The sequence below is a fragment of the Mesoplodon mirus genome (genome assembly GCF_964341445.2).
Source record: "Mesoplodon mirus genome assembly, chromosome: X".
Taxonomy (NCBI): Eukaryota; Metazoa; Chordata; class Mammalia; order Artiodactyla; family Ziphiidae; genus Mesoplodon; species Mesoplodon mirus.
This window is the reverse complement of record NC_138981.1, coordinates 54518662-54534205: the sequence shown is the minus strand read 5'-3', so window position 1 is coordinate 54534205 and position 15544 is coordinate 54518662. Positions and strand designations below refer to the sequence as shown.

The 15544-nt window shown below is 37.5% G+C and overlaps 1 protein-coding gene across 3 annotated transcripts in view; it reads right to left on the bottom strand.

The window, feature by feature from the left end:
* HEPH (hephaestin) overlaps positions 1–15544 on the bottom strand; it is a 98802-nt gene that overhangs the window by 6240 nt on the left and 77018 nt on the right. For all 3 annotated transcript variants that reach the window (XM_082610793.1, XM_082610792.1, XM_082610791.1), the window contains 3 exons: positions 4593–4699; positions 3267–3492; positions 706–845 (listed from right to left, as the gene is read on the bottom strand). In XM_082610793.1, the coding sequence (XP_082466919.1) occupies positions 706–845; positions 3267–3492; positions 4593–4699 (473 nt within the window). The remainder of the gene's footprint in view (positions 1–705; positions 846–3266; positions 3493–4592; positions 4700–15544) is intronic.

The following is a 15544-nucleotide window of genomic DNA, read 5'->3' as shown; positions in this document are numbered from 1 at the left end:
TCCATCTCCTCTGTGAACCCACCCATACAAACTGACTCAACAGAGGAGACTCTCTCCTCCTAATTTTTCTTAAAGTCTCCCAAAGTAAAGTTCATTTAGTCTTTCATTAGGGGGCTAAAAACTAGTATATCCATAATTTTTAGCAGGCTTAAGCCTTGACCCCTAGGAAGGATCCACATATTTACTTTAGAAATGAAACTCAATTTAGTTTCTCCTCTATGCCACCACCTTTATCAGGACTTCCAAGTCTTTAAGTCCACATTAATGCCTACAACTCTGACCCCTTTTCCTAAGGCAAAATCTTCTTCTTCAAAACCCACATGTAGTCCCATATAGGTCCTAAATTGAAGTTCTGGAATGGATTAAGGACTTTCAGAGATTGTGAGACACTACTCTGAAATTTCTTACTCAGTCTGACTGCTTACTGGACCTCAAGTCCCTGACTGAGACCCAATTACATTTATTCCTTCAATCTCTGTATCCCATAAATGAGCCATTCATTTCCTCTATATCATAGGAGAAAACTAAGGCCTGGAGGGCAATGACTGACCTTGGGATACAAAGCCAAACTAGAATTCCCTGATCAATACTCCACGTACAAGACCTTTCTTCTTTTAACTGATTATTATCATGTTTCTTTTTATTCTCTTCTTTCTTAATGGATATCAAAGCACTATGAGGGACTCAGCCTTCTTTCCAGCTCACCCGATAGAGAAAGCTTTCTGCATGGAAATGGACAGTGTGTAGGTCGATATCTTGTCCCATGGCCAGCATGTACCAAGCCACTCGTTCTCCTTTGTACATGGTAAGACCCCTGAGATTGGCATAGAGCTTTCCATTAATGGCTGTAAGAGAAGAAAAACTATTTTATATTTCTCATTTTGACTTACCACTGCCACTATCCTAGAGCTAATCCCTATCATCTCTGATGATAGCAATACCCTCCTAGATTCTCTCATTTTTATTCCATTTGTCCCTCTCCAGTCTATCTTCCACATTGGTGTTATAAGACTGGTCTTTCTGAATAACTAATATGATCATGCTATTCTGCTGCTTAAAATACTTTAATAGCTCCCTCCTGCCAAAAATATCAAGTCCATGCCTCCTTAGCTCAGCCAACAAGGTCCTTCAAAATAGAGCCCCAAACTACCTTCCAAAACTCATCTACCACTATCTAACATATTTATTTCAATTAAGGTGATTTTTTCACCATCCCCCCATATGGCCCCATATTCATGTTCTCTGTGTTCTTGCTCATGTTTCTGATCTTCCCTCCCAGAAATTTTCCCTCCTTTTATCCATCTTTTCAAAGTCCAGTCATACCTTCACCTCTTCTAATAATACTTCCCTGATCTAGCACCTCTCAGCACCTCTCATTGCCTGCATTACTTTCCACATCTGAACTCCTCTAGTACTGTCTATACTACCCTTTGGAACTCACTAGAAACTGCCTTCTACATTTACCTATCTTTTAATTTGTGGAATTTTATATCCCCAACTAGGTTGCAGGTTTCTATTAGGCAGGGAATAAGTGTATATACTATATTCTTTGTATTCTTCAGAACACCTAGCAGACACCTGAGCCTACAATAAATGTAAAAAAAAAACCTGTCATATTCTTGGAAGTTATAATGACATTAACACATGGGACTCATCACCTGCCTCTTCCCAGGCCACATCCTATGCTTTAAAAACAACAAACCACTCATCACCATGTTAATTCACACTGTCAAGACTATGCCCAGGATACACTCCCCCACTTTTCATGTTATCACAGAGGGAAGATGATTTATACCCTACATCCCAAGAGAGGAAATAATGGAAGGAACATTTATAGCCTATTTACTCTGGCCAAATTTTGTATTTGAGAGAAGGGACTAAATATGCTCAACTCAGTCTGACCATAGAAAGTGGTGCAGATGGATTTGTTATTCCATCATGGAGAAGATTTTGTCCCTGTGAAGGAGGAGGGTATTGTTGTCCCTCTACGTCAATGACAGGATGAAAAATCTATCCATTGTTGGGGGAGTATTAGTAAGCCTATTTTGTTGCAGAACTAAATTCAGTTTGCCAATTAGCTTTCTCAGTAAGTTCACATTTTATCTTAAGCGTCTCTGCCTCTTTCTCAATTGGTTCAGGAATCTGGAAGTGAGGGAAAGGGTATTATTTGTTAGCCCTCAGACACCAACATTATTTTTTTTTTCTCTAGTGCCAGCACTCAGAGAGTTTTCAACAAATGCTTGATAGGTAGATAGATTGATAGCTGAAGAGTTTGGATGAATAAACATAAACAAACAAATGGAAATGAGCATTAGCTAAACCCCTGTACTAGCAAGATCTGTGTCCTCTTTCCATTTTTGTTTTGGGCAATTTATTTCTCTGATTTGAAAGGAGCTAAAAAATTCATTTTGTAAAGTTTATGAATCACTGGATTCCATGTGAATCACTCATATTTCCATCAAGGGGAAATAGCTAGAAACTGTGTGACAATGAGATACTACTTTTGAGTTCCAGTAGAGTCACCATCAAAACTGCAACTTACCCTCAAATCAAAGAAATACTATACTAGAAGAGATAGTGAGAAATCACTTCATACTTAAATTCTCCCTCTTCTTTGAGATTTTCTCTATTTTTTTAAAGATACACAAATCTCTAGAACGAAGGCAGGCTTGAGTGCACAATTTACCTCCAAAATCCATTTGAGCATCAAGAAGCTCTTATTTGTATGTAATATAACCCAGTATACTGCTCTCTGAGGCTCTCTCTCCAATCCTTCCATCTGTAAATTGAACCTTTGTTTTAAAAATAGATTAAAAGATAAGCTGTCCTTCATTTGTCTATATTAGAATATATTGAGAAAACAGATCTCAGATCCAGAGTGGTAAGGAAATAAGATAATATTGAGAAACTAAACTCAGAATTTTTAAGTAGAGAGGCCCTAATCAGCCAGTGCACCAGTTACATTGAGGGTCATAAATGTCCATCTTGCCTTCTCTAATATGTTAAAATGTGCTAGTGTCACCAGAGCAACTTTACAGAGTCAGCTTCCTGCTTTCTGGGCACTTGAACTAACGTAGACCACATTACCTATTTTATGTATGAAATATATAATACTGTAGTAGGAGACATTTCTTCTAATTTGTCCCCATTCCACTTTCCTATCCTTTCAGAAATTATGCTCCCTTGGGTTGTGATGGGCCTATCAGATACCCCCATGCAGCCAGTAGGGACTTCTTTGGAAGAGGGTTAGGTTCTTTTCTACAGACCATGCATTTTATTGCTCTCCAAGAAAGTCTCATCCTGTAGGTTAATATGGCCTGGATCCTGGGGCCCATAAGTTTCCACATTCTCTTCCAGATACCAAGACTGGTTCTCATCAAAAATCAAGAATAACAAGGCAAATTCTCGGTCCATGTCACGTCGTCCTCCATTGGGCTCTAGGATGCCCTTTCGGCAGATGGCCAAGGGTCCCACCAGGCCACTGTACATGTCCTAAGGATAGGAGGAAGAGGGAGAGAGTGAATTATATGGAGTTGTTTCTGGGTGGTAGTGCTCTGCAGAGAGACAGGCTAACATCCAAGCCCACTGTGCCCTCAGCAATTCATCATAATGTCTTGTATTTATAAACACCTCAACTATATTATCTGAATTCATCTTCACTACCATCTTGGGACACAGGTAAGATATGCTATCTCACTAATGATTTATCTCTGCTGGACTATTCGTTGATCTCCAAACTCACCAATCATTTTCACAACACAATGCCTTTTCTCAGGCTGTTTCTTCTTCCTGTAATGCCCACCCCCCCACCATATCCCTATCTTTTATCATAATACTATTCAGCTTTCAAGGCTCAATGTTTATCTACCTACCATTATGTTGCCTTCTCCAGTTTCCCCCTCGTTCATCCTCTCCTCCAAGCAAAAGTAATCATTCTCTCATGGACCCCCACAGCAGTTTCTATTAAATGGTTTTAAAGATCTGCTTATACTATGCTATATTTAAAATTTATTATATATATATATATGTATATGTATATATATAATATATATATTTAATGTTAACATTATGTTTATATTCATCTGTCTCCCACAACTAGATCACACTCTTTGAAAATGGGAACTGTATCTTACATTTGTATCATCCAAAGCACCAGGTAAAATGTAGTAGGCTCTCAATAAATGATAGCTGACATCTGCCTGTGGATGGGTGGCTACATAAATAAGCCCATTTTCCAGGAAACAGAGGCAAAATGACTTGCCTAAAGTCACTTCAAAAGCAAGACAGAACAAAATTTGGGTTAGAAACCCAATCTCTTGACAACCAATCCTAGGTTTCTTAAATGATAACATACTGCCTTATATTATCCAAGAAGAAGAAACAAAGAAGAAAATCCTCAGAACTAACATGTGGTGTTACCTATTCCCTTCATCCCTCCTCCTACCTACTAGAATAAGCCCAGCATTTGAGGAATTTCACCTGAACCCTGGACTTTAGTGCTGGGCTTCTTATTACATCTGTTTAATAACTTATTTTTGCTAGGCAGCCTGCCCACTTCTGAGACAACTCCAGGAAGCCAATATTGTCTTTACCTTAATGGGATCCACTGCAGAATAATAGATCCAGGAAACACAAGTAGAATCATTGGGCCCAGGGCCAGATCTCTCTGGAATGTTCCATTGGTAAGTGAGAACTTCACCTAGAAGTGGTAACAGGAGTCTCCAGTTGGACCAGATTAGAAATTTCTCCCAGTTCCCGGTTATCCCTAAGAGGTTGTGGCAGGTGAGTCCCAGGACCTTTAAGATATTTCTCCATCATTTCCATATCAGTCTTCATTTTATTTTTGTGACTTTATTCTTCTCCCTCCTGGAACACCCTCAACATCTCTTCTACTGTCCCTATCTTTAAATATTCAGGTCCAATACTCTAGTAAGGTAGTTCTGCTACTATTCTCCCTGCTTATAATGACCTTCCTTCTTTGGCTCTGTTTTGGTCTCCTTATCCTGCTGCTGCCTCCTAAATGCAGATGTTTCTTCAAGGCTCTGGCTCTAATCCTCTTCTCCTCTTTTTCCATACTGTCTCCATGGAAGCTTTCAGCCATCTTTCTGACGTCAATTATGATCTGCGTGTATTGATGTCTCAAATACTTAGACAGACTTTCCTTGTCATTAAGCTCCAATCAAAAATGGGCATAGAGAGAACGTACCTCAACATAATAAAGGCTATATATGACAAATCCACAGCAGGCATCATACTCAATGGTGAAAAACTAAAGCATTTCCTCTAAGATCAGGAACAAGACAAAGATGTCCACTCTCACCACTATTATTCATCATAGTTTTGGAAGTCCTAGCCACGGCAATCAGAGAAGAAAAATAAATAAAAGGAATACAAATTGGAAAAGAAGTAAAACTGTCACTGTTTGCCGATCACACGATACTGTACATAGAGAATCCTAAAAATGCCAACAGAAAACTATTAGAGCTAATCAATGCATTTGGTAAAGTTGCAGGATACAAACTTAATGCACAGAAATCTCTTGTATTCCTATACACTAATGATGAAAAATCTGAAAGAGAAATCAAGGAAACACTCCCATTTACCATTGCAACAAAAATAATAAAATACCTAGGAATAAACCTACCTAGGGACACAAAAGACCTGTATTCAGAAAACTATAAGACACTGATGAAAGAAATTTAAGATGATAACAACAGATGGAGAGATATACCATGTTGGTTTTTTTGAAGAATCAATATTGTGAAAATGACTCTACTACACAAAGCAATCTACAAATTCAATGCAATCCCTATCAAATTACCAATGGCATTTTTTACAGAACTAGAACAAACAATCTTAAAATTTGTATTGAGGCACAAAAGACCTCGAATAGCCAAAGCAGTCTTGAGGGAAAAATAAGGAGCTGGAGGAATCAGACTCCCTGTCTTCAGACTATTTATTTATTTATTTGTTTGTTTGTTTGTTTGATGGGATTAACAGAAACAAACTACTATATATAAAATAGATATGCAAAGAGGATACACTGTATAGTACAGGGAATTATAGCAATTATCTTAAAATATCTTATAATGGAGTATAATCTGCAAAAATATTGAATCACGATGTTGTATAACTAAAATTAACGTAATATTGTAAATCAAAGACTGAACATTGGGGACAGAGTCAAGATGGCAGAATAGGAGGATGTGGAGTTTGCATCTCCTCACAAATACATCAAGAATACATTGGAACAATTCTCAGAGAGCACCTACTGAACACTAGTGGAGGACCTCGGACACCTAAGGGGACAAAAAAATCCCTGAGCAAGCAGGTAGGATGAAGGAAAGAAGGAAAGGGGGAAGAAAAGTGGAAACAGGATGGGACCAGTGCCCCTGAGGAGGAGCTAAAGGAGAGCAGAGGTTCCCACACTCAGAAAAGCTCACTTACAACAAGGGGAAGAGTGGTGACAGAGAGGGACTTTCAGGGGATTGGGAGATTGGAGGGGAGTGCAGCAACCAGTCTGTGGAAGGCAGGACAGAGTAATACCTATTCACATAGTCTGTGCCACAGCCCTGCACACCCCAGCCTGAGTTGTGTATAGGAGGGCTGGGTGCTGGAGAGTGAGGTTTGGAGAGTGAACCCAGAGAAGGGGTAGCTGTTGGTTGTGAGGAGACAGCCTGAGGCAGCAGGAGGGAAGGGCTCCACAGCCAGAAAGGTTTGCAGAGGAAGCCCAGGCCACCATGGAGGTGAGATGAAATTGTTGAGTGGTGTGCAAAGGGCAGGGCTGCCATTGGAATGCCCTTTCCCACTCGTTGGGCTGGCCTCCTTGGGTAACGTCAGTTGTGCATGCCTAAGCAGGCTTGCCCACCCTGAAAACCAGGGTTCCCCTCACCTGCTCAGGCCTTGGCAAACCTGCTAGGGCCCCAGGCCTGAGCCACATCCCTGCCAAAGCCTCCTCCGGCCACATGGGTCCAGGTGGACCTGAGCAAAACTCCCCCAAAGCATCCATGGGCTCTGTGGGTCTTGGCAGTCTGCTACCACCCCTGACAAATCTTCTTTTGTCCATGCAGGTCCTGGCAGGCTGAGCACCACCCTTCTCCAAAGCCTCCTCCATCTGTGCCAGCCCCTGAAGCCATGCCCATGGAAGTCTGCACTCCAGCTGGCCTATGCAAGCATGTGTGCTCCAGGCCAGCTTCAGGAGCAGATGCTGGTGAGAGGAACACAAACAGAGATGGGGATGACACAGCTGGTCCAGAGACCTACCAAGAGGTCTTGGAGGAACTCCTGGGTAGGTGGGGGTTGGCTGTAGCTCACCATGGGTGCAGGGACATTGATAGTGGAGGCATCACAGAATTTTCCATTTTTTTAATTTTTTTATATTTTTATCTTTAACTTTATTTTTTAAACTTTTAAAATTATTTTATTTTATCTTTTTGCTGTTGTTCTATTTTGTTTTGTTATTTCATTTTTATTTTTTCTAATATATTTTTTATCTTTCTAATTTTATTTTTCTTTTTATTCTTTGTTATTGTCCTGCTCTTTGTTATTTGTTGTCCTTTTCTTCCTATTGGATTGCTATTTTGATATTTTTGTTTAGTTTTGTTTTGCTTTATTATTTTCTTTTGTTTTTATCCTTTTTTTTCTAGTTTTGATTTTTTGTGTGTGTCATTTTTGTGTGTTTGTCTTTTCTTCACTTAGCTTTTCTTTTAGTTTGTTTTTTGATTTTGTTTTCAGTTTTCTGTTTGGGTTAGTTTTGTTTATATTATTGGTTTTGGTTTTGGGGCTCTCTTGTTCATTTTGGTGTCTTCTTGTTTTTTGCTTTCCTTGGGGTTTTTGTTGTTGTAGTTGTTTGTTTGTTGTTTTGTTTTTTGTTTATTTGAATTTGTTTTATTGTCTTTGGTTTTATTTGTCTGTTTGTTTTCTTTTGTTTGTGCGATTGTTACTTCTTATTTTGTTGGTTCGGTTTTGATTTTATTATTTGCCTTGGAATTTGTTTGTCTGTTTTTTGTTTGTTTGTTTGCTTTTGTCACATCACACAGCTTGCAGGGTCTTGGTTCCCAGGCCAGGGGTTAGGCCTGAGCCCCTGTGGTGGGAGCACCAAATTCAAACAGCTGGACTATCAGAGAACTACAGGTCTCACGAAATATTAATCACTGTGAGGTCTCGAAGAAGTCCTCCTCTCAGCACCAAGATCTGGCTCCACCCAACTGCCTGCAAGCTCCAGTGCTGGACTCCTTAAGCCAAACAACCAGCAAGAGAGGAAAACAGCTCCACACATCAACAAAAATGATATGACAGAGAAATATGTTACAGATGAAGGAGCAAGGTAAAAACCTACAAGACTAAATAAATGAAGAGGAAATAGGCAACCTACCTGAAAAAGAATTCAGAGTAATGATAGTAAAGATGATCCAAAATCTCAGAAATAGAATGGAGGCACAGAACAAGACAAGGATAGCAAATTTTGCTATCTTCCAAATTCTTTTTTTTAAGTGAAAAGAATCTAGAAGTCAAAGGCTAAACTGTATGATTCAATTTTTATGACATTGTACATTGGAAAACCATAGGGATGTAGAACATAAGGAAAGTGGTTGACAAAAGTGGCAGGATTGGGGGAAAGGTTTGACTACAAAGAGGCAGCCTGAAGAAGTTTTTTGGGGGTAATGTAACTGTTCTGTATCTTGGTTATGGTGGTGAATACACAATTACATGCATATTCAAAATCCATGAAATTCTACAGTATGAGTGAATTTTACTAAATATAAAGTTATTTTTAATTTAAAAAATTCTAAAACAGAAGTACTAGTCCTTCCCTCTGTTAGAACCTTGGGTCTTGACTAGGCCATGATCTGTGTGGTCAGGTCTTAAACTCTGCTGGGTAACATATTTTTCTTTGGCTGGGAGCCATGCAAGTCATCAGATGATGAAGTACAACACATGTATGGCTGAACAATTAAAATATCTGGGGCCCCTAAAATATTTATATTTGAAATGATTGTCACTTATACACAGAATTCTGATCCAAGTATGGACAAGATCCTTAGTTATTTAAAAACATGGATCAATGACCCTCATCCACAATCATGATTGCTGAATTCTGAAAGTCAGGATTTTGGTGCATAATGGAAATTTGAAAAATGCCTTGATTTCCATTTTAGACTTTTTAAAAGAGCCTGATTTCAATTTAATTTTACTGTAAAATATATTCATTAATGTATAATATATACTTCCTTGAAAAAGGCTAAAAAAATTCTTATAGCAGGAACACAGATCACTTCAGTCACTGTTGAAGAACCAATTATTTCCCTGAGCTACTGAAGCTTTTTTAATGCTGATGGGAGTGACAGTGAAGGATACAGAAGTAGCCTAAGAGTTGAACATTAGCCAAAAGAAAATGGATTGCCCAAAAAGAATTCTCAACAACCAGATCACTTATATCTGCTGTTGGAAAGCTGCTTGCAAGCATCTGGCTATTAAAGCAGACACAAAAAGCAACCCTCTTTACCAGAGGGTAAAGAAGTCTCATCATCACAGGGTTCTCAGGAGGCAGTCTAAGACACAATGTAGGAATATTGTGAACACACTTCCTTTCAGGAAAACATCAAATCTAAAGCTACTTATGGGAGAATTTCCTCTGAAAACGTCCTGAAAACTAGCTGAGTGGTTCCTTCACATTGGCAAATGAGAAAAAGATCATATCGAGGCAGTAGGAGAGGCTGAGATATGGTCTTACCATAAATGCCACCCCAGTTCAACAATCCAGAATTAGGAGGGAACTCACAAAACCGAAGCTTCTCCCTGAGGAGCAAAGTGTTCATACCTCATATCAGCGCCCTCCCCCTTTAATACCTGAACCTGAAATATGAAGCTGTAAAATACCTGGCTTTTTAAACCAATGGGGCTCATGTTCATGAGATCCAAAGCAACGTAGTGAACTAAGAAATACCTTCTAAATGGCTCACATGCAGACTCACTTGCCCCAGGGCCCAGCATAGAGGTAACCATTTGAAAAGCACTCAGACTTTATGTCAAAGAAATTCATTGCTAATCTTAAAGCACTGACCTAAGGAGCAGGGACATGTTTGGATAATCTCCATGGATGAAGATGCTGGTGGACACCATTTTCACACTCTCCCTCTAAAATGCTAAAGCTGACAAGAGCTATTTTTTCTCAATGGGTGCCATCTTTACCCACCAATTGGTGGGCACCATCTCTGTGCTCTGTCTCTCTCTCGCTCTCTGCCTTGATAAAGCTGGCAGGCACTAAGTCTTTTTTCCCTCAGTAAGTGCCACCTTCACTGTTGCCCTCTGCTACTGTCCAGAATGCCAGTATCTCCCAGAAGGAAGCTTTTATACATGTCTGGTGCCCCAGTTTTTATATCTGGTGCCCTGGTTTATGTGGCTGCAGCCCAGGAGATTCCCCTTAAATGCCTGGCTCTGGTGGCCAGGGGGGCTTGTGTTCCTGGGTAACATGGGATTGTCACAATCAGAGAGACAGGTCCTAGAAGGCTACCATCCCTGGGGTACTGCAGCAGACTGAAACAAACCCCCTGTCTTTCCTTGAAAGAGGCCCGTTTGTCCTGGAGTTTTGGCTTTGTGTGTGGGGGACGAGGGCTGTCTTCAGGTAAGATAAAGAGTTTTCCAGACAAGCAAAAATCTTAAGAAGTTCATCAGTACTAAACAAGAAAACTAGCATGGTGGATAAAAGACAAAAATAGTTAAAATAACTATAAATACAATAATTAGTTAAGGGATATACAAAATAAAAAGATATAAAATGTGACATCAAAAACATACAATTTGGGGGGGAAGAGTAAAAATGTAGAGTTTGAGAATACATTCAAACATAAGTTGTTATCAACTTAAAATAGATGGTTATAAATAGAGGTTGTTATATGTGTCGTAGTAACTACAAAGGAAGACCTATAGTAAATACACAAAAGATAATGAGAAAGGAGTCCAAGCATATCACTAAAGAAAGTCACCAAACCACAAAAGTGAGCATGAGAAGAAACAGAGGAACTACAAAACAGCTAGAAAATAATTAACAAAATGGTAATAAGTACATGATAAACATAGGATTATCATGAACATAGATGCAAAAATCCTCAACAAAATATTAGCAAACCAACATCAACAATACATTAAAAGGATCATACACCATGATAAAGTGAGATTTATTCCAGGGATGCAAGAATGGTTCAGTATCCACAAATCAATCAACATAATTATACACCACATTAACACAATGAAAGATAAAAGACATATAATCATCTCAATAAATGCAGAAAAAGCGTTTGCAAAATTCAACATCCATTCCTGAAAAAAACACTCAACAAACTGAGAAGAGATGGAATGTACATCAACATAATAAAGGCCATATATGACAAGCCCACATATAACATCATATTCAATAATGAAAAGCTGAAAGTTGTTCCTTTATGATCAGGAACAAAACAAGGATGCCCACTCTCACAATTTTTATTCAACATAGCATTGGAAGTCCTACCCAGGGCAATTAGGCAAGAAGAAAAAATAAAAGGTACTCAAATTAGAAAGGAAAAAGTAAAACGGTCACTATTTGAGGATGACATGATCTTATATATAGAATACTCAAAATACTCCACCAAAAAACTTTTAGAACTGATAAACAAACTCAGTAAAGTTGCAGGATACAAAATCAACATACAGAGACACATTGTGTTTCCATACACTAATAAAAAACTGTCAGAAATAAAAATTAATAAAATAATTCCCAGTTATAATTCCATCAATAAGAATAAAATACTTAGGAATAAAATTAACCAAGGAGGTGAACTACCTGAAAAATAACTATAAGACAGTGAGGAAAGAAATTGAAGAATACACAAATAAATGGAAAGCTATTCATGGATTGGGAAGAATTAATATTGTTATAATGTTCATACTACCCAAAGTAATATGCAGATTTAATGCAATTGCTATCAAAATTTCAATGGCATTTTTCACAGAAATAGAACAATTCTAAAATTTGTTCAGAATCACAAAAGAATCTGAATGGCCAAAGCAATTTTAAGAAAGAAAACCAAAGCTGAAGGCATCATGCTCCCTGGTTTCAAATTATATTACACAGCTACAGTAATCAAAGCATTATGGCACTGGCATAAAAACAGATACATAGATCAATGAAATAGCATAGACAGCCCAGGAATTAACCCACACTTATATGGGCAACTGATCTACAACAAAGGAGACAAGAATATACAATGGTGAAAAGACAACCTCTTCAATAAATGGTGTTGGGAGAACTGGACAGCTACATGTAAAATAATCTAACTAAACTACTTTTCACACCATATACAAAAATAAACTCAAAATTGATATAGATTTAAATATAAGACCCGAAACTGTAAAAATCCTAGAATAAAACATAGGCACTACACTCTTTGATGTTGGTCTTAACAACATTTCTTTGGATCCGTTTCGTCAGGCAAAAGCAATAACAAAAAATAAGCAAATGGGACTACATAAAACTAAAAAAGCTTTTGAATAAAAAAAATTTTTTTCAAAGAAACGAAAAGGCCACCTACTGAGTAGGAGAATATATTTGCAAACAGTATATCCAATAAGGGGTTAATATACAACATATACAAAGAACTCATACAATTCAACATTCAGAAAAATAAACAACCTGATTAAAAAATGGGCAGAGGATCTGAATAGACATTTTTCCAAAGAAGACATCAAAATGGCCAACAGGTACATAAAAAGATGTTCAACATCATTAATTATTAGGGAAACGCAAATCAAAAACCATGATAGCAACTCATATCCATTAGAATGGCTATTATCAAAAAGGCAAGAAATAAGTGTTGGCAAGGATGTGGGAAAAAGGGAACCCTTGTGCATTGTTGATGGGAATGTAAATTGGTGCAGCCACTATGGAAAATAGTATGGCAGTTCCTCAAAAAATTAAAAATAGAACTACCATATGATCAAGTAATTCCACTTCTGGGTGTTTATCCAAAGAAAACAAAACCCCTAATTTAAAAAGATATATGCACTCCCACATTTATTTCAGCATTATTTACAATATCCAAGACATGGGAACAACCTGAGTGTCCTTCAGTGAATAAAGTTGATGTGATATATATGTGTGTGTGTGTACACACACACACACATACACACACACACAGTGGAATTCTATTCAACCATAAAAAAATAAAATCCTTCCATTTGTGACAAATGAATGGATCTTTAGTACATTATTATGCTAAGTGAAATAAGTCAGAAAAAGTCCAATACCATATGTTCTCACTTATATCTTAAATTAGAAAAAAATAAACAAACAAAATAAACAACAAAAAACCCAAGGTCATAGATACAGAAAGCAGATTGGTAGTTGCCAGAGGCATGGGTTAGGAGTTGGGCAAAATGGGTAAAGGCAGTCAAAAGGTACAAACTTCCAGTTGTAAAATAAATGTCATGGGGATGCAATGTAAAACATGGTGACTATAGTTTATAATACTGTATTGCATATTTGAAAGTTGTTATGAGAGTAGATGTTCAAAGTTCTCATCACATAAAAAAAAAGTATCTATGCATGGTGACAGATGTTAACTACACTTATTACAGTGATCGTTTCATAATGTATACAATTATTGAATTATTATATTGTACATCTGAAACTAATATAATGTCAAATGGCAATTATACTTCAATAAAAGAGAAACCTCCTCATACAGATCCAAGATTGCTGTTGTCATTACCATAGATGAACAGTGTCTCTGGGAAATCTGTTGTCTGGGGCTTCAAAACAGACTTGAGGTTCTTTAATGCAATGATGGGTACCTTTCAGGAGTCTGGTGAAGCAGACCTGATGGTTGTTTTTTTCTCAAAATCCTAACTTGTGTGCATCTTCAATAAGAAGTCTTTATCATATCCAGATATATCCAGTTGACCAATCTGTTACATAGTTTTACTGAAGACAGTTTTTATGATGTCTTGTGATCAACTGTGTAAAGTGTTCCAGTTTTAACTTGTGATATTTTTGTAATGAATTGTTTATAATATGTTGTAGCTGTACTTAACTTAGCCCATCTTTCACTTAGGGTAATTGTTTACAGACATAATTATGTGAGCACTGTTGATTTGGAGTTGACCACCTGTTAATATGCAGAAGAGATAGATGATAGTTCTTGATTCTTGTGATGAATGTCTCTATATGTTAATGATTTGTTGGTTAGCACTTAAGGTACTAGAATTGATATACACGTAATATAGCATGCTTCTGAAATACAATTTATTATTTAATCTAGATGTTTAACAACACTATTAAAATATAAACTTTTCCAAGGGTGTAATTTTTCCATGTATAATTTACAGTCTCTTTAGAAAAATAAATATGGTGTCTATAGAATGTGCTATGTGCATTTATAACAGCTATTTATATATTATGGTGTCAGTATTTTTAAATTACATGTTTTACATAGATATGTGGGAAAACATTTTTAAGGTGGGTGTACAGTTACGACTCTAACTACATGATACTTTTTTTTTGTTTTTTTTGGTTTTTTGGTTTTTTGGTTTTTTGCGGTATGTGGGCCTCTCACTGTTGTGGCCTCTCCCGTTGTGGAGCACAGCCTCCAGACGCACAGGCTCAGTGGCCGTGGCTCACGGGCCCAGCCTCTCTGTGGCATGTGGGATCTTCCCGGACTGGGGCACAAACCCGTGTCGCGTGCATTGACAGGTGGACTCTCAACAACTGCACCACCAGGGAAGCCCGATACTTGTTTTTATAGTAGTAAAATATTATGCTGCATTATTACTTGCATAATCCTCATTTCACCACAAGTTAACCAACACTCTAACTGATAATACAGACACTAAACTAGGATTTAATAAAGATTTTAGGTTAAAATACAAGTTGCTCATGCCAATATTCTGAATTAGTAAGTACAGTTTTTCAACAGTGGTGTGATTGGCCTCATAATTGGGTTGGGTTTTTCCTCTTTACTAAGAAGAAATTTATTGAATACAGGAAAATTTGTATGCCATATGGGAGTATGTATTATAAAACCTTTAAATTTCTTTGGGGAAGAGGGGGAGGTATACAAATCCCAAGCTTACCAGAACCTATACCATTTAAGATGGTTTGGAGATTAGGGCATGTCTGGTATAACCATCTTGGAAAAATCACTATACAGAGGTAGGCTTCAAAGTAGTTTTAAAATGATCCTTCTATTAAAGGTTTTAGTCATTTACATTGACTAAAATTTAAATAAAGTTATCATCTTCCTTCAAAAAAGATCCATAGCATAGAGTGAGAAAAGTTAGCTGTATCCCCCTTGAGATTAGGAAAAAGCTAAGGGTTACCACCACTATCAATATTAGAGATCCTGGCAAACACATATGTCAAAAAGGAAATAATAAGTAGAAGGATAAAACACTCGTTTTTTGCAGAATCAACAAACTACAGACTTAATAAGGAAATTCAGGAATCCTACCAGATAAAAGATTAAATTATAAAAATCAATAGCATTTAACTATATTAGCAATAATCAAT